At 41.7% G+C, this 20,072-nt stretch overlaps 1 protein-coding gene across 2 annotated transcripts in view; it reads right to left on the minus strand.

Annotated features, from left to right (window-relative positions):
- The window catches only part of LOC145353389 (BCLAF1 and THRAP3 family member 3-like), a 42,887-nt gene that overhangs the window by 14,291 nt on the left and 8,524 nt on the right, over window positions 1-20,072 (minus strand). For both annotated transcript variants that reach the window (XM_080204116.1, XM_080204117.1), the window contains exons 3-4: window positions 5,175-5,885; window positions 4,060-4,803 (exon numbers count right to left, since the gene is read on the minus strand). In XM_080204116.1, the coding sequence (XP_080060242.1) occupies window positions 4,060-4,803; window positions 5,175-5,885 (1,455 nt within the window). The remainder of the gene's footprint in view (window positions 1-4,059; window positions 4,804-5,174; window positions 5,886-20,072) is intronic.

Consider the following 20,072-nt stretch of genomic DNA (forward strand, 5'->3'; position numbering starts at 1 on the left):
ATTGGGGTTGAAAATTTGATTTTAAAATATGCTGAGCTATCACTCTGCACTCCTACAATGTAAAACTTCCAGAAAATTAGATCAAACAAAGCTGACATTAGGTTGTGCCAAATATAGAAAGTTATGTAGCTAAAACACATGCCATCCACCCTAAGTGATGCTATCCCTTTTGTCAGATGTATGATAACAAGAACTGCACAAAACACCTGGAAAATACTGAATACCACAATTTTCATTTCTCAACACATCCTCAGCCAAGTATTTTATAAAAAGAATTGTAATTATTGAATTTAAGTCTCTCATTATAGAGAATCAGTTTCAAACTAATTCCCATATCCATTTTTGCCAAAGACTAGTTGTCATTCACATTATATTCTATGGAAGTGGAATGTTCATACCTTAATGACCTGGCTTTGGTTTCCATAAATTCTTCTTGTAAAATAACTCCTGCACCTACTACAGAATTCAATATGACTACACATATATCAAAAGTAATTTGTTAAACATGGAGTTCATGCTTAAAAATAGATTTAGTTGTCAAGTGGTTATCAAAAGGGAAAATCAATTACATTAATTTTAATCAGCTAAGCCATGTGTCAGAAAATAGCACTAATGGTTGAATATTTGAGGCTGAGTAGAAAGAAATTTCACACGAAAAGCCACTTCATGGCTAGAAATCCAAACTCAGGGCCATGAATAAGTTGTGTTGTCCTTTGGGGCAATTTTCAGTAAGTGCAAGCTGGCAATTCTGAAAATGCCTTCATAGGCCTGTAACGTAGTTAACGGCTCAGGAAAATAGAGTTAACAAGTTTGGGGTTATCCATTAATTGCAGTCCATGTAGGTGCCAGCCAACTGGGTACATTGGCAAGATTATCAGACCTTGAACTAATTTTGATTCACGTTGCATCAACATCGTGACGAGCTTGAGATGCAATTTGTGCATGATAGCAGTAGAATTCTTCGAGATTGTCCACTTTATATTTAAGTAATGACTCAATTCGGCAAGCATTAGATAAAACTGAGGGCAGTGTTTTCACCTTGTCCAGAATAGCGCAGAAGACACATCTCATGCTTGCAAGGGTGGCCGATGGAGAGCTGTAAACTAAAACACCTTTTAATGAGCGAGTGACCAATGTCAAGAACTGGCTCGCTAGGGTGGCCACGGATGCAGTGGGCACTAAATTGTTCAAATATTCTGAGATACATCAGTATACAAAGTAATTTCAGAAACGAGGTGTGGCAAGTGTAGCAGATTTGGAAAGCAAAGTTCTCTACTGCTGGGAGTTTCCCCATTTCAAACCTAAGGCTGTTGTAGATCAATTCCGAGAGATTGATTGCCATAATTAGTCTTCAACTCTATTGTTGTTCATTGCGACTCACAGGAAAATAGGTGAACAAAGACAACGTTGAGCTGTTTTGCTTAGCTGTTGATGTATCAACTCATCTTTAATCTTCATCTGAAGAATGTTTTTCTCCATGGGACGTGGGCATTGTTGACAAGCCAGCATTTATTGCCCATCCCTAATTGCCTCTGAAGTGACAGTGAATCGCTTCTTGAATCGCTGCGGTACACCCACAGTGCCGTTAGGCAAGGATTTCCAGAATTTTGACCCAGTGATAGTGAAGGAACAGTGATATATTTCCAAGTCAGGATGCTGTGTATTTGGAGGGGAATTAGGAGGTGGTGGTGTTCCCATGCAGCTGTAGCCCTAATCCTTCTAAGTGACAGAGGTCACCTAGGTTTGGAAGGTGTTGTTGAAAGAGCCTTTGGTGAATTGCTCCAAGACATCTTGTAGATGGTACATACTGTTGCTATGGTGCACCAATATGAACAGAATGAACATTTAGGTTCGTAGATGAGGTCCAACAAGTGGGCAGCTTTATCCTGGATGGTGTTAGTTTGAGGATTGTTCGAGCTGCACTCATCAAGGCAAGTGAAGAGCATACATTCAGATTCCTGACTTGTACTATGTCGAAGTTGGACAGGTTTAGAGAGTTAGCTTAGTTACATGTTGTAGAATTCCCGGCCTCTGGCCTGCTCTTGTAGCCACAGTATTTATACATTGGGTCCAGTTAAGTTTCTGACCACAGAGAGCTCAAGGTGCTGGGAGTTCCATAGTAGCAATGCTGTTGAAAACGCATATGAAGATGTCAAGGAGCGATGCTTTAATTCCCTTGTTTCAATATTCCTTGAAAGATATTCAGTTATACAGGGAATTCTGAAACCTTATTAGACCCAGGGTATTAATCCAGCAGAGCCTAAATGAAACAACAGTCTAACTTCAATTGAAATTTAGCAAAAATAAGCAGTTCAATAATTTTCAAGTCAAAACCAACTTGCATTGTGAAGTACAGAAGTTCATTAATTTATGGCGGTATTACACCATTTTCCATTGACAAATTTCCCTTTCCTCTGGAAACTACATCACGATCAGATGCTCCTTTTTGAAATTTAGCACCTTAGCTTGAAATGGCAGAAGTCAACGTTCTCTGGGCTAACATGTCACTCATAACTTGAAACCTAAGCAAAGAAGGCAACCATCAAGGCAGCATACTGAATGTTGTGATCCGCCATGCGAGCTGTTTACTTCAAATCAGAAGCCTTCTGAACTCTTGAACAGTACTATTCCAGAATGAATCAATTTCATTTAACGAGCACAATGTATTATAAGGCTGCAGCATGAATTCTCAGCTTGATCTTAGATAAAAATTATACAGATTTGCTGAATCCAGGATCCACTGGATATGTTGATATGTTCCAGATGTGATGAAAGTGATAAAATTTATTTTCAAGTTCCATTCTGTGTCCTACTTTTGCTAAAACATTTTTTACGTAGCAAGATGATGCCATTTGTCAAACAGGTTTGCAGACAGATATTGCCCATGCACAGCAAACAAATTCCTGAATAAAACACATGGCAGTAATCCCTTTTAACGGAGGTGTAGTTCATTCATTTTTCTACATCATTTTCATCACGCACAAATCATGTGAAAGTAGGCTGATTGAAGAATAGACCCTTGTATAAAGATTTTCATTGCATGTTTTTTTTTGTAGTCTTCACCTGGACCAGGAATGAGATCCACAATTTATCCAGGACTAGTATATAGCTTTATGTATGTAGCTTGTCCAATTGTTACAGGACAACTGAAAAATTAATTCAGTCAAAATGGTATGGACACGAAGAAAATCAGACCGTAGAACACAATTCAGGCAGTATTCTCCCTCTTTCTTGATTGTAGTTGTACACAATTTCCACTTCTCATACATGATATTCAAATGTCAACAAATTAGTTTTCTGCTTTAAAGAGATTTGCAATAAGAACATTGACAGCGGGTCATCCAGACTCGAAACACTGGCTCTATTCTCGCATCCATAGATGCTGTCAGACCTGCTGACAGTATTTTATGTTTTTGTTGTGTTTAACACTGCCAGCTACAAGTTCGGCACAAGGTCGAAGCAGCTGCCACTTTTCTAAAATAATTTTCCACTTCAGCTTTTCACAATAAAGTTAGTCTTCAATCAACTTTGAAAACCACAAAAAACATCTTGATGCACAAGGCTCTTCATTTAGAATTCATAGTGATTTACGCTCCTTTCTCTAACAGCTTCTGGTATATGGGACTGATCCATCCTCTCTTTCTTCCTTGCCTTTTGATTGTATCATGTAATATACAGAATGGCTAGTATTTAAGAATGCAATTCCTTTGTCAAGTTTCAGAACACGCAGGCTAAGTAGTTAGTATATTTCAAAGTGAGGAATTCTCTCCTTGCTGCTCATTTCCTTCCATCAGGAATGAAAGCATTTTTAGAACTAGGATTAACAGAAGTAAAACATGTGGAGTAAAATCTGGAAATCAAAGTGCCCCTATTATAGAAAGTACTTAAAGTTTCTGGTGCGTCAGAGGAGAGGCTAAAGATCATTTAAGCTGTATGACAATTCAGAACAGGCTGCTTTCTGTAAGGGAAGGGTACTATAACTTAAATCTTTAGATGAATACTAAAAATATGCATGAAATTTCTTTACCCAGCCTCATAGCAAAGAATTAAGGACAATACCTGCACTTGTTCACAGATTTCTTCATATCTAGTTTGATTGTTAGAGACTCCGTTTTCCTTTCGGGTTTACTTTTAGCATCACGTCGCGAAGTTTCCACATGACAAGATCTGTGGCTTGATCGCTTATGAGCATCGTCACGTCGGTCTTTGGAAAACTCAGAGCGCTTTCTTACTTCCTTTCCTCTTTCTGTACGTCCTCTTGTTACTGAAGTTGCAGATCTTGGGCTTACTTCTTTCTTGCTTACATGCTGAAACCTGCTAGGGTAATGCTCAGGAACAGAATATTTTGCTGACCCAACGTGGCGCCCCTCTGTTCTGTCCACATCAGCACCTGACCTCCTACTGTTACCATGAAAACAACTCACCTCTTTATTACTTGAGCTGCTGGTGGTAAACTCTTTCTCTTTGCTTGAATAGCCTTGCTGTCTTCCACTGGAAAATATCTGGTGATGCTCAGAAGAGGCCTGCACCTCAGGATACTTTTGTGGATGTGCAAACCCACTCTTTACCTGCACATACTCTTCATAGCGGTCACTGTTACTATACCGTTCTCTTGGTATATCTTTAACACGCATGCTTTCAGAATCACCGTATGATGCCGTGGGGTAGCTTTTCCTATTATGAGGGAATTTCTCCCCTCTCCATTTTAAATCCCGATCATGTTCTATCACCTCATGCTTTCCGGGTACCCAGCCTCTTCCAGATGCTTCTCTGTACCCTCTGACTTCATCATCCTCAGGATACCTGTGTTGACATAAAGCAGTTTACACTTGCAGCAGAGAGAAGACAGTGAGAATTAAGTTTTGGTAATACTTGAAGTAAGTTTGGGAGCAATGCCTCGAAAGCAGTGTATTTCCCAGGTTACTAGTCTAACCCTTTATCCTTCTGAAAGCCATTCAGTAGGACGCTGAGGAAAAAAAAGTGGTCCTCAGCTTTCAAGCCATCCAATCTGCTCTGAAAATAACATAAGAGCTCATTATTTAAACAGAATGCTCACACTTTCAGATTAGGACAAAGGGCTTTCAACTTTTAAATCCTCAATTCACAAATATGACCATTTTATTTCAGTTGAGGTTTTACATCAAAACACAGCCATTATGGTTCTATTCCAATACCTCTTCTGGTAGGAGCTCCTATCCGGAAGCTCTTCAGCCCGTCTTCCAGGAGAACGCGAAGAACCTGAGCGCCTTTCCTCATGTAAACCGTGACTTCTAAAACCTTCTGAGTCATGCCACTTCTCTGTGGAGCCATAAGTAGTTACCACTGGTTCGTCATAGGAATCCATTTGTGGATCACTTGCGAAGCTCTTGGGCTTTTCACTGTACACTCTACTGTAGGTTGGAACGTCCACATTCTGATGGTAATGCCGATCATCAAGGTCATTGTGCCACTGATCATGCTCATGGTGCCGTTCGCTGTGAGAATGGTGCCGTTGTTCATGCCATTCACTGCTGTCAGATGGCCGTTCATCATGATCATTGTATGGATTATCTTCAAGAAATCTTGAAGGAAGTGGGTAGGTTTCATTTCCTTCTCTTTCTTGTAGGTACAAGTTTCTTCCAGTTGTAGTTGTATATTCTGATTCCACTCTTGCATTTGGGGAAGGATGCCCGTACTCAAAAACCTTATGATGAACGGCGCCATATTGGGCATCCCCCGATCTTGATTCTACATTTACTGTTTCAGTCCATTTCTCTCGTTGATTCCTCCACTGTACAGGTCTTCCTGAGCTTTGACCAAATTCTCTCAGCTCGCCACTATAGGACTGATGCAATGGCCTCTCAACATAGTACTCTTGGCTTCTTCCATAGGTTGGCGAGATTGACCTACAATGTATTTGAAGGAGAAGATGGGACATTTTGGTACAACTGAAATAAAACACAATGTAGCAGCTCATTCCAGTTATAACCTCACTGCTGAAAGATTCATTCTCATTTTTGGATTACACTTTTAATGTAATCAGCATTACAAAATGACAATGATGAGACTGAGGATCAACAATATTAAAGCAAGGCTGCAGTGTTTTATTGGAAACAGGACCATTTGTTCAACAAAATCGATATAATAATTTTAAATAACAGGATCCTGCCCATAGCTGTGCCTGGGCTTGAAGTTCTGGAATTCCCACCATCTCTACACTTCTCTCCTGTTTTAAAACGTACTTTAAAATCTCTCTCTGACCAAGCTTTAGGTCATCTGCCTTACTATTTCTGGTTGTGTCAAATATTGTTTGATAATGCCGTCATGAAATGGCTTGAAACATTTTACTAAATCAAAGACACTATACAAATACAATTTGCAACTTAAGCAAGCGTTTACTAGGAATTAAATTTAATTTAGATATATTAACATGCAATTTGAAATTCTAAATTCAGGTGGCTTTTAGCCATTGATGTTGCACTTGTATTATTTAACTGGAAGACATCACATAAAAATCACTGGAAAAATGTTTAAACACATTCCAATAAATACATTATACGTTGAAGTGCAAATTTACAAAGGAAAGCTGCCCAAACTGGTAATCCTTAGGAACTCTCAGTACGTACAAAGAGAAGTTGTCATGTACTCAAGACAATAGTGACTAGACATTTATAAAATTAATTTGACAAGAAATCGATAAGTCAAGAACAAAGTTGTAAGCAGATATCAAACTCCAAGACTGATGCTTTTGATTGACACCATTCTGACAGATTAAATCCAAGAACATCTCAGCACCACTTTAGGAACAATCAAGAATTTTCCATTGTATTTTAACAATTTCAACACTGAACGACCACGAATAGCATGCAGAGAAACAAGGATACACATAGCTCCTTCTGTAATCGCAATGATTTTCAAGTTTGAGGTTGAACTGAAGATTTTATTTCAGCATCACAATGAGGGGAAGAAACAGCTTCTTTATCATCTCCATAATACGTTTGCTTCACAATGATTTTTGCAGAGTTCCACAGATGCCGACCATGACATCCAAATATTCATTATATAAAGCTGACCTATATTAATGTGTTCAGAAAGTATTCAGGTACAGGAAAGCTTCAAAGCTGAAACACACTGTTCTTTTTCAATTCGTTTTCAGAACATGGACATCACTGGCAAAGCCAGCATTTATTGCCCATCCCTAGTTGATCTCGAGTTGGCCCTCTTGAATAGTTGAAGTACATTTACTGAAGGTGCTCCCACAGTGCTGCGAGATGGGATTATAAGGATATTAGTTCAGTGATGATGAAGGAATGGTAATACACGCATCCAAGTATGGCTAGTTTGTGATTTGAAGACAATACACCTGATGTGCTTGCCCTTCTAAGTAGCTGAGGACAGGGATTCAGGTCTGGTGAATAAACCTTGGCAAGTTACTCCAGTACATTCTGCATCATGCACACACAGTACGTGGTGGTAGGTGGGTTTGGGTGTTTTAGCTTATGAGGTACCGATTAAAGGGACTGCTTTGTCCTGGATGGTGGTGAGTATCTTGTATTATTTTGTTGCAGCTGCACACATCCGAGTGACTGCAGAGTATTCCATTCAGGCCGATAATTCCCTTGATGATGGTGAAGAGGCTTTGAAAAGATAGAGACAAGTCGCTTGGTGTAGAATATCCCAACTTCTTACCTGCTTTGGTAACATGCTATTTGTATGGCCAATTCACAGTTTCTGATGAGGGTGACTCTCAAAATGTTGATGGTGAGGGATTTAGCAACAGCAATATCACAAAGTCATATTTTTAGGCATCCACCAGAGATGGTCATTGCTCATACATCAACCCAAATCGAAATGCTGCATAGGTTTTGCTGTATGTCGATATCTATGGCTTCAACACCAGAGGAATCAATCACTTCATTACCTGAGGAATTTTCAGCTTACAGTCTCGCTGACCTTGTGATAGATGGAAGGTCATTAATGAAGGTGTTCAAGACTGTTGGTCTTAAGATGTGTCTTGAAGAATTCCTGCAGTGATTCTAAGAGGTGTGAAATTACTGATTTTCAACCACCATCATCCTCCTTTCTCGCCTGACATTCACACAAACAGTTCTGCCATGACTTCCTCATTCAATCAGAATGACACACCAATGGCATGCCAGCCAGGATTCTCTCTAACTTGGCATAAAATGGGGATTGAATCTAGGGCCATCCTCATCTGCCTGATTCAGCTCCCTCACTGAGCTAATTCCATTATAAGAAATGGAAACTCAGCTAAGCCATTCAGCACATCAAGCCTGCTCTACCATTCAAAAAGATTACGATTGATCTCATTGTGGACTATCTCCACTTTTCTGCCTGTCCCCCACAACCCCCCTCTGCAGATCAAAAAATCCGTCGAACTCAGCCTTGAATAAATTCAATGAGCTAGCCTCCACTGGTCACTGGGAAGAGAAGTCCAAAGAATAAGAATGTTACAGATGCAATTCTTCCTCATTTCTGACTTATTTTAAAACCATGATCCCCCATTGTGGATGCCCCATGAGGCAAAAACATTCTTATAGAAATCATAGAAACCCTACAGTGCAGAAGGAAGCCATTCGGCCCATCGAGTCTGCACCGACCACAATCCCACTCAGGCCCTACCCCCTTATCCCTACATATTTACCCGCTAGTACCTCTAACCTATGCATCTCAGGACTCTAAGGGGCAATTTTTTTAGCATGGCCAATCAACCTAACCTGCACATCTTTGGGTTGTGGGAGGAAACCAGAGCACCCAGAGAAAACCCACGCAGACACGAAGAGAATGTGCAAGCTCTACACAGAGAGTGATCCAAGCCAGGAATCGAACCCAGGTGCCTGGTACTGTGAAGCAACAGTGCTAACCACTGTGCTATCGTGCCATCCCTGTGGGGGGTGGGGAAAGGTGCAAGAGAAGAGGTTTCTGTTGAACCCTTGCAATTTTAATGCTGCACATTGTACACACGCTGGTACACACACTTCAGGAGGTCTGTGGTTCAGATAAGATAGGGTGTATCCAGGACTGCCACGCCAGCAGATACTCCTCCATCTGCAAACTCCATGCTCTTTGTGCGAAGCAGGTGGCCAGGACTTTCATTCATGACCAATTTCCGTCACTTCCTGATGTAGACTTCAAACACTCCCAACTCAACTACACATTCTGACAATTTCAGAGCTGATCTGGGTGCCGTAAGTAATTCTGCACTGCCAGTGGTTTGATCCTGTCCATCAGGACACACTCTCTCAACATCTAGTCTGTCAAGCTCTCTCATATTCGTATATGTTTCAATAAAACCACCTCAGTCTTCTAAACTCAATGAGCTTAATCTGCTCAATCTTTCCTCATTAGGCAAGTCCTTCATCCCAGGACATGTAGGGTGACATGGAGCACAGTGACTAGTACTGCTGCTTCACAGCTCCAGGGATCTGGGTTTGATTCCCAGCTTGGGTCACTGTCTGTGTGGAGTTTGCATATTCTCCCCGTGTCTGCGTGGGTTTCCTCCCACAGTGCAAAGATAAGCTGGTTAGGTTGATTGGCCATGCTAAAATTGCCCCTTAGTGTCTTGTGATGCGTAGATTAGAGGGATTAACAGGCAAATGTGTAAGGATATAGAGGTAGGGCTGGGTGGGATTGTGGTCGGTGCAGAATTGATGGGCCAAATGACCTCTGTGCACTGTAGGGTTTCTATGATTCTATGACAGTCAAGTGAACCTTCTCTCAAATGCTTCGTGTGCAAGTTTATCCTATCTTGAAAAAGAAGAACAACTGTACAGAGCACTCCAAATACAGTTGCAACAAAACATCCCTATTTTTGCAGTCCAACCCCAATGCAAATAAAGGCCATTTGCGGTCCTAATTAATTGCTATAACTGTACAGTAACTTTGTGACTCATACACGGATCTAGATCTCTCTGTACCAAATTCTACAGTCCACCTCTTTAAATATTCTGCTTTTCCATTCTTCTGGCCAAAGTGGACCATCTGATTTTTCCACATTAACTCTGTTTACACTTACCACTACTTCAGAAGAGCGGAGAGCATAATCAAGGATCCCACGCAATCCAGACATGCTTCCTTCCACCGTGAAAAAGATACAAAAGTCTGAGATCCAACCGACAAGAACAGCTTCTTCCCTGCTGCCACCAGAAATTTGAACAGACCTACCATATATTAAGCTGGGCTTTATCTACATGTGACTGCAACACTATATTCTGAACCCTCTGTTTTCCTTCTACCCTATCCTGTCTAAGAATGATATGTTTTGTCTTATAGTGCACAAGAAATAATATTTTTCGCTGTTTCCCAATACATGTGACAATAATAAATAAAATCATCAACTAACCTTTGGCATATTCATTATACCTTTCCATTGTATCCTCTGAACAACTTGTTTTCCTGCCTAGCTTTGGATGCTCTGGCTACAATACATACAGTCAGCCTCTTTATCCATGTCATTAACATGGATCGTAAACTTATGAGGACCCTGTGACTTTTCACTAGCTAGTTTGTCGACTTGAAAATGATGGCTCATTTATCTTGACTTCATTTCCTGTTAGTTGACTCCGTTTCCTGTTAGTTGCGACCAATCAGGCTCCAGCTACCTTAGATCCTGAACCTTCATAACATTGTAGATATTCGGGAATACATATTTTTCTTCTGCAAATAAACAAATTTATTTAGTGACTTTGATTCAAAAATCTAAGGGGTGCCATTTGTGATTCTGTGAAGTCCAATGGAAATTCATTGTGCACAGTTCCATTTTAATACATTTATTAAATGTCAATGTAATCTTAGTTGTGATTGCGTAAATTTGTCTTTTCTGTTCATTTTTATTTCATTCCCATCGTTCTTTGTAAGCCCACTTTTAAACTGTGCTGACTGTAAGTTGTCAGCTTCTATAGTCCATTTTATTTATCTCATCTAACCAAGTCTGATCCAGTTTGTTTCTTTCAATGTGGCATTGACTAATTAATTTCCCGAATTCCATACCACAGTTCATTATATTTCTTTCAATCCATAATTTGTTAAATCCAATTCACTCCGAGCTTACAGAATTATGTATAAAGTCCATGTGAAGGTCATTCTTACTGGTCTCTCATAATAATGGACAGTTTTATGATTTTAAACCTTAAACACACCACTACAAATTCTGTACCCTCGTCACAAACACAGAACTTCCAGTGCTTGGCAGCATGAATCAATGGCTGTAACAGTACATTGAACATTACGTATGAAACATTTGTATTGTTCTTGCATGAAGCACCTTCTGGCTCACCACAAGACAAACCAGAGATTTACTACATTGCATAAGAATTCTACAGTTAATGCACTAGCATGATGCAAACCAAATAGTACTGATGTATTACATATACTACCATATTCCTAAGCACGAGGTTAAGTTTGATCTCCAATGAGAGGATGACTATTTTCATCATGGGGTAGACAATTTTTTTCCCCATATTGTCAGGAGCATAGAAAACAATGAAAAGTTACCGTAACGATCAAACTGTTTGACTGAAACATAGATCATCAGGTGGAAGTGATTTGTGTGCAGCACATGCTTGGAGATGTGAAGATAAGCAATTAAAATATTGTCTCAGAACTTCATTATGGAAACCCTATAAACCAATGCATAAAATGGCTCCAGCTTACTTATTTCAGTCAAAGCATTTGGGAGTGGAAACCAATTAGAAACAAGTCACTGAATGTGAAATACATCTGGATGGACTTCCTCACATTTCTGCAAGTTGCCACCATTACCACTCTCTATTGCAGCTGTGATGTGGAGTTCCGGTGTTGGACTGAGGTAGGCACAGTAAGTAGCCTCAGAACACCAGGTTAAAGTCCAACAGGTTTATTTGGTAGCACAAGCTTTTGGAACATTGCCACTTCATCAGGTGAGTGAAGAGTTCAGTTCACAACAGGGCATATATAGACACAAACTCAATTACAAGATAATGGTTGGAGTGTGAGTCTTAACAGGTAATCAAGTCTTTACAGTTGCAGACAATATGAGGGGAGAGGGTTAAGCACAGGTAAAAGTTGTGAATTGTCTCCAGCTAGGACAGTTAGTGAGATTTTGCAAAACCAGGCAAGTCGTGGGGGTTACAGACAGCGTGTGTGACGTGAACTCAAGATCCCAGTTGAGGGTACCCTCACGTGTGCGGAACTTGGTTATCAGTTTCCGCTCAGCGATTCTGCGTTGTCGTGTGTCGTGAAGGCCGCCTTGGAGAATGCTTATCCAAAGATCAGAGCCTAAATGCCCTTGACTGCTGAAGTGTTCCCTGACAGGAAGAGAGCACTCCTGCTGGTGATTGTTAAACAGTGTCCATTCACCCACTATCGTAGCGTATGCATGGTCTCGCCAATGTACCAATGCTCAGGACATCCTTTTCTGCAGCGTATCAAGTAGACAATGTTGGCCCAGTCACAAGTGTATGTACCGTGCACCTGGTGGATGGTACGTGAGATGATGGCATCCGTGTCGATGATCCGACATGTCTTGCAGAAGCTGCTGTGGCAGCATGTGCGGGTCATGGTCACTGTTCTCCTGAAGGCTGGGTAGTTCGCTGCGTACAACGGTCTGTTTGAAGTTGCGCGGTTGTTTGAAGGCAAGTAATGGATATGTGGGGATGGCTTCAGCAAGATGTTCATCTTCATCGATGACATGACATCTTCTTCTCCGGAGCCTTCAACGTGTCATCAATGAAGACGAACATCTCGCCAAAGCCATCCCCACACATCCACTACTTGCCTTCAAACAACCACACAATCTCAGACCACTATATGCAGCAAACTACTCAGCCTTCAGGAGAACAGTGACTACGACACCACACAACCCTGCCAGAGCAACCTCTAAGACGTGCTGGATCATCAACATGGATGCCATCATCTCACATATCATCCACCAGGTACACAGCACATACCCTTGTGACTCGGCCAACACTGTCTACCTGATGCACTGTAGGAAAGAATGTCCTGAGGCATGGTACCTTGGCAAGACCATGTATACGACAACAGATGAATGGGCACCATTCAGCAATCACCAGGTAGGACTGTTCCTTTCCTGTCAGGGTACACTTCAGCAGTCAAGGGTGCGCGGTGTGCCTCAGGGATCTGTGCTGAGTCCACTGTTATTTGTCATTTATATTAATGATTTGGGTGAGAATATAGGAGGCATGGTTAGTAAGTTTGCAAATGACACTAGCTTTCTCCATCCGAGGAAAAAGGCTATCACTATCCACCCTATCTAAACCTCTAATCATCTTTTATGTTTCAATAAGATCCCCTCTTAGCCACCTTCTTTCTAGCGAAAACAACCCCAAATCCCTCAGTCTCTCCTCATAGGACCTCCCCTCCATACCAGGCAACATCCTGGTAAACCTCCTCTGCACCCTCTCCAAAGCCTCCACATCCTTCCTGTAATGTGGGGACCAGAACTGCACACAGTACTCCAAGTGTTCATTGCTCCTTGAAAGTGGAGTCACAGATGGACAGAGTGGTGAAGAAGGCATTCGGCATGCTTGGTTTCATCGGTCAGAACATTGAATACAGGAGTTGCAATGTCTTGTTGAAGTTGTACAAGACATTGGTAAGGCCACATTTGGAATACTGTGTGCATTTCTGGTCACCCTATTATAGAACAGACATTATTAAAGTAGAAAGCGTGCAGAAAAGATTTACTAGGATGTTACCGGGACTTGAAGGTTTGAGTTATAAGGAGAGGCTGGATAGACTGGGGGTTCTTTCTCTGGAGCGTGGAAGGCTGAGGGATGATCTTATAGAGGTCTATAAAATAATGAGGGGCATAGATCAGCTAGATAGTCAATATCTTTTCCCAAAGGTACGGAAGTCTAACGCTGGAGGGCCTAGGTTTAAAGTAAGAGGGGAGAGATATGAAAGTGTCCAGAAGGGGCCATTTTTTTCACACAGAGGATGGTGAGTGTCTGGAACAAGCTGCCAGGTAGTAGTAGTAGAGGCAGGTAGAATTTTGTCTTTTAAAAAGCATTTCAATAGTTACATGGATATGATAGGTATAGAGGGATATGGGCCAAATGTGGGCAATTGGGATTAGCTTAGGAGTTTTAAAAAGGGCAGCATGGTCAAGTTAGGCCAAAGGGCCTGTTTCCATGCAGTAAACCTCTATGACTCAATGGGCATTCAGCCTCTGATCTTCGGGTAAGCATTCTCCAAGGCAGCCTTCACGACACACAACAACGCAGAATCGCTGAGCAGAAACTGATAGCCAAGTTCCGCATACATGGGGACAGCTTCAACCGGAACCTTGGATTCATGTCATACTATCTGTGATCCCCACAACTTGCCTGGGTTTGCAAAATCTCACGAACTGTCCTGGCTGGAGACAATTCACACCTCTTTAACCTGTGCTTAACCCTCTCTCCACTCACACTGTCTGCATGTGTAAAGACTTGATTACCTGTTAAGACTTGCATTCCAACCATTATCTTGTAATTGAGTTTGTGTCTATTGTGTCTGGTCGCCTCATTACAGGAAGGATGTGGAAGCCATTGAAAGGGTGCACAGGAGATTTCCAAGGACGTTGCTAGGATTGGGTGGTATGCCTTACAAGGACAGGTTGAGAGAGCTTGGTCTTTTCTCCTTGGAGAGACGAAGGATGAGAGGTGACCTGACAAAGGTGTATAAGATGTTGAGAGGTATTGATCGGGTGGATTCTCAGAGGCTTTTTCCCAGGGCTGAAACGGCTGCCACAAGAGGACACACGTTTAGGGTGCTGGGGAGTAGGTACAGAGGAGATGTCAGGGGTAAGTTTTTCACTCAGAGGGTGGTGGGTGCGTGGAACTGGCTGCCGGCAGTCGTGGTGGAGGCAGTGGATTCAATAGGGTCTTTTAAGAGGCTTCTGGATGAGTACATGGGACCTAGTAGGATTGAGGGTTATAAGTAAGCCTAGTAGGTGGGGTATGTTCGGCATAACTTGTGAGCCGAAGGGCCTGTTTGTCTGTAGTTTTTCTATGTTCTATATACCCTGTTTGTGAACCGAACTCTTCACTCACCTGATGAAGGGGCAACGCTCCAAAAGCTCATGCTACCAAATAAACCTGTTGGACTTTAACCTGGTGATATGAGATGATTTACTGTACTTTCTATTGTACGGCAGTTGCATGCTCCAACAATCTGTGTGAAGACATTTTTTTCTTCAGTGTTAATTTTTAGCTGAAAAGTCAAAGTTATTGCTTTTATAACTCCTCAAGCAACCCATAACCTAATAAATCTCCTCTTGGGTTTCCCTGCTCGAATGGATGCAGCTCCATTATCTCAAGTCCCTCCTCCACAGTATTAACTTAGGACTTTACATTTTAACATTTTGCAATGAAGGACCACTGCTGTGCACACCACCTTGGCCCATACTTTGTACAAATGATCACTGCTTAACTTTTAATATCTATAAATTTATAAAACTCAAATCATTACAAAAGCAGGATCCTGGAAATCTAAGAACAGAAATGTGGAAAGTGGGTCAAATTCAATTAAGGGTACTGTGAACCATAATTAGGAAAATGGAAGATATATCGGAAGCACTCATTTGGAAAGTTGCATCATCTAAACAGAAGCAATAGCGAAGGAGAAAGTGGGATGGTGTTCTTATATAGGAATCACAGTGCAAGGAAGTCTAGTCTGAATAGCTGTATCAGACTATAAGACAGGAGCAGAATTAGGCCACTCGGCCCATCAAGTCTGCTCTGACATTCAATCATGGCTGATATTTTTCTCATCCTTATCCTGCCTTTTCCCCATAACCCCAGATCCCCTTAATAATCAAGAACTATCTATCTCTATCTTAAAGACACTCAATGACCTGGCCTCCACAGCCTTCTGTGGCAAAGAGTTCCACAGATTCAACACTCTCTGGCTGAAGAAATCCCTCCTCATCTGTTTTAAAGGGTTATCCCTTTAGCCTGAGGTTGTGCCCTCTGGTTCTAGTTTTTCCTAACAGTGGAAACCACCTCTCCACATCCACTCTACCCAGGCCTCGTAGTATCCTGTAAGTTTGAATAAGATCCCCCCCTCGTCCTTCTAAACCCCAATGAGTGCAGAGTCCTCAACCATTTCTCGTACAAACATACAGGTATCATTCTTGTGAACCTTCTCTGAACCCTTTCCAAGGCCTGCACATCTTTCCTTAGATGTGGGGCCCAAAACTGCTCACAATACTCCAAATGGGGTCTGAACAGAGCCTTATACAGCCTCAGAAGTACATCCCTGCTCTTGTAGTCTAGCCTCTCGACATGACTGTTAACATTGCATTTGCCTTCCTAACTGCCAACTGAACCGGCACGTTAACCTTCAGGGTATCTTGAACAAGAATTCCTAAGTCCCTTTGTGTTTCTGATTTCGTAGGCATTCTCCCATTTAGAAAATAGTCATTGCCTCCATTCCTTCTTCCAAAATGCAAAATCTCACACTTTTCCACATTGTATTCCATCTGCCACTTCTTTGCCCACTCTCCTAATTTGTCCAAGTCCTTCTGCAGCCCCCGCTACCTCAATACTACCTGTCCCTCTACAGATAGTCTTACAAAGATTATCATTTGATCGCCTAGCCCCATAGAGAAAGAGAAGTCAGTGATGGCAAGAGTTAGAGACAGACCATGAAAAGATGAGAAAGGGCAGAAATTAGAAGTGAAGTTGATAGAAGTTTTCCAATTCAAGGTGAGAGCAGGAAACAGCATTCAATAATAATCTACCCATAAAGAAAAACAGAGGAAAGAGCCAACTAGGACTGGAAAAAAAAATCATGTATCTCACAAAAAGAGGCAGGCATTGCCAGGATCCATAGAAACACCTTTCATTTGGAGGGAGTGAAGTGATTGAAAGAGGAAGTAGTTCAAAGAAAGAATAAATTCAGCCAGGTGGAGGGTGGTGGCAAATAGGACCAAGGAAGAAATTAGACAATTCTTGTTGGAGATGGAGCTGTAGAGAGATTGGAAAGCCATGCTGAAGAGATGATTAGGACCAGGAAACTGAAAACAGTGGGCATAAAACAACCATGGATGCAGCCTGAGAAAGAATGGACAAGGGAAAAACAATTGAGTAGAAATAGGAAGAAATCAGTTCAATGGGGTAAGGACAAGCTAAAACAACGGGTCAACCATGACAGTCCTGCGTGTGGATCTTGGGATGGAAGTAGAAGCGGTTAACTGGGGTTGGGGAACTAGGAGGTCAGAAGATCTCCAGATGAGGAAATCACTGATGATCCAGGAAACAACTTGATGGTAGAGTCGTAATTCAGGAGAGGTAGGAAGAAGCACTGGAGAGCTGGCATTCAGCGTCAGCTAGGTTGGAAGTCAATTTGCCAGAAAATAATGGTATCACCCTTGTCAGTTGCATTGATAACTAGGTTAGTGTTGAACCTGAGACAGCAAGTTCAGAGACTGAGGGAAGCAGTGAAATTGAATCACAGCTCAACCCAGACTTATCAAATATAGACTCATGGCATTACCCGCGCTTGAAGGCGGCTGCATGTAATTAAACTTACCACTTTTATTTCAATAATTCTTTTCTTCTGGCCAACGAAATGGGGTGGGTATGCCGGCGTTGGACTGGCGTAAACACAGTAAAAAGTCTGACAACACCAGGTTTTAGTCCAACCTATTTATTTGATAATATACTCACAAGCTTGTGAGTATATTATCAAATAAATAGGTTGGACTAAAACCTGGTGTTGTCAGACTTTTTACAACGAAATGGGTGCAGAGATCAAGGACGACCAATGTCATACCAAGGTTTAAATTAATTGAGGTGTTTGTATTAAGGGGATAAAGCTGAGTCCTTTGCTAAAGTCAGATCATTCAGGGTCAGAAAGAGGAAGGTTGGAGGGTATCAAGAATACAGAGGCACACTTGAGAAGGGATGGGGTCAGTGGGAACTGTAGGGGGAAGAAAGATCTGGAGGAGCACTACTAGAGCAGTTGCAGCATATGATCCTTAATGCCTGAAAGGAAAAGAAAATGATATTTTGTTAAGCTGTCAGACGAGAAAGGGAGAAGTGTAACTGTGGAGCAGGGCAAATGTGAAATAGAATGAATTGATGCCACTGAATAGAGATCAAGTACGTTCACACGGCAGTGCATGGCGTTCAGTGTGGATCTCAGGATGCAGCAGTTCAAGGAACTTTGAATGCTTGGGAGATATTTGTAATTGTGGGCAGGATTTTAATGGAAAATTACTTTATGGTTTTTTTATGCCTACACGCAGACTAAGAGGCAATTACCTCTAAAGCTTTCTAATCATCCACACTTTTCACCGTCTTTCCAATGGATGCACACTTCACTTTTTCCTTCCAAAATGATTTAGCGCACATTTTAGTCAGCCATCTGTTTCATTAGCCTATTCCTTTTACAAGCTTCAATGCTACTTGCCATGCCTCTTCTCTTTGCATCATCAGCAAAGTTTGAAGCTGGACACTGGAAACACAAGTCCAAACCATCCATACTCATCAAGAGAACTACATCTTGCCCTAAGCCTTGGATATCACACTTCTTCCATTACCTCAAGACCATCTTCCCTATGATTACCAACCTTATTTTTCACATTGTGAAATTTTCCTTTATACTTGAACGCTTGCAACAAGAATATCTTACAGAATGCCATCTAAAGATCCACATAGATCACATCAACCTCATTTCTATCTGGATTCTTCTAAAAGCTCCTCAATTTTTCGACCAGGAATTGCCTTTTAATAAATCTGGGCTGTCTATCCTTGAATAATCTACACATCCATTTGATTTTGAAGATGAATTCTAAGACTTTGCTGAGTCAATGACATCACTGCCCTGTTAACCAGTATTAAGATTCTTCAAAAAGTTAATACTGAATGCAAGCATATGAACATACAAATTAGGAATAGGTCATTTGGTTCCTCGAGCCTGCACTGCCAACCAATAAGGTAATGGTCCAACTGACAATCTATTATACACAGCTAGCTAGCGAAGACAAGACTGTAAATCCTAGATCAAACTAGGGTTCTACTGATGTGATGAAAAGCCATTTTCTTTCCAGGAGTTGTGACAAGAATTATGACAGTCTCAGTCCATGTTTGAGTGGGTCATAAACTACCCAGAATTGAGGAAATGTCGTATTCATACAGCCAGTGCCTGTAATGCACTGCTCTCTAACAAGCAATTTTCTATTGAAACACATTGTTGGGGTAGAGTTATTATCACTGAAACCAATTTGAGCTGGAGGCTGAGAAGAGCGGTGTGGGCTTGGAATGTTAATTCTATTTGCTCTCCACAGATGCCCCCAGGCCTGCTGAGTTTATCAGCATTTTCTGTTTTTATAAGAGCTATGGACGCTTAGCGTTGACACCAAGCCCAAAACCACTCCTGTTCCCAGCAATGATAACATTCACACCAGAGATGAGGATGAAAGGGCCAAGTGTAATGCAGCCAGAAAGGAAGTTGTGAGGGGGACATAAACACTCTGCAAAGGGATGTGCACAGGTTAACTAAGTGGACAAAACTACGTAGGAAATTGAGATATTACCCACTTTGGCAAGTAGGAAGCAGATTATTTAAAATAGAAGAGATTGCAGTATGTGGCAACATAGGAGTCCATTTGGTCCATTGAGTCTGCATCTGATAGAGCATCCTACCCAGGCCCTAACCCTGCGACACTGCTAATCCACCCAACCTACACGCTGGGCAGGCTTGGGTTGGTTTTCATTGCAGCAGCGACTGAGGGGCGACCTGATTGAGGTGTACAAGATTATGAGGGACATGGACAGAATGGATAAGGAACAACTGCTCTCCTTAGTTAAGGGGACAAGGTAAGGCCAGGAGGTTTAGGGGAAAGTGAGAAAAAAAACTTTATTTACCCAGAGGGTAGTGACAGCCTGGAATGCACTGCCTAGGAGGATGGTAGAGGTGCGTTACCTCACATCCTTTAAAAAGTACTTGATGAGCACTTGGCACATCACAACAATCAGGGCTTTGGGCCAAGTGCTGGCAGGTGGGAATCAAATGCGTCAGTGCAGGCTTGATAGGACGAAGGGCCTCTTCTGCACTGTATAATCCTATCTTTGGACACTAAGAGG

Source organism: Carcharhinus amblyrhynchos, chromosome 15 (assembly GCF_965287045.1).
Source record: "Carcharhinus amblyrhynchos chromosome 15, sCarAmb.v2.hapA, whole genome shotgun sequence".
In the NCBI taxonomy this organism is placed as follows: domain Eukaryota; kingdom Metazoa; phylum Chordata; class Chondrichthyes; order Carcharhiniformes; family Carcharhinidae; genus Carcharhinus; species Carcharhinus amblyrhynchos.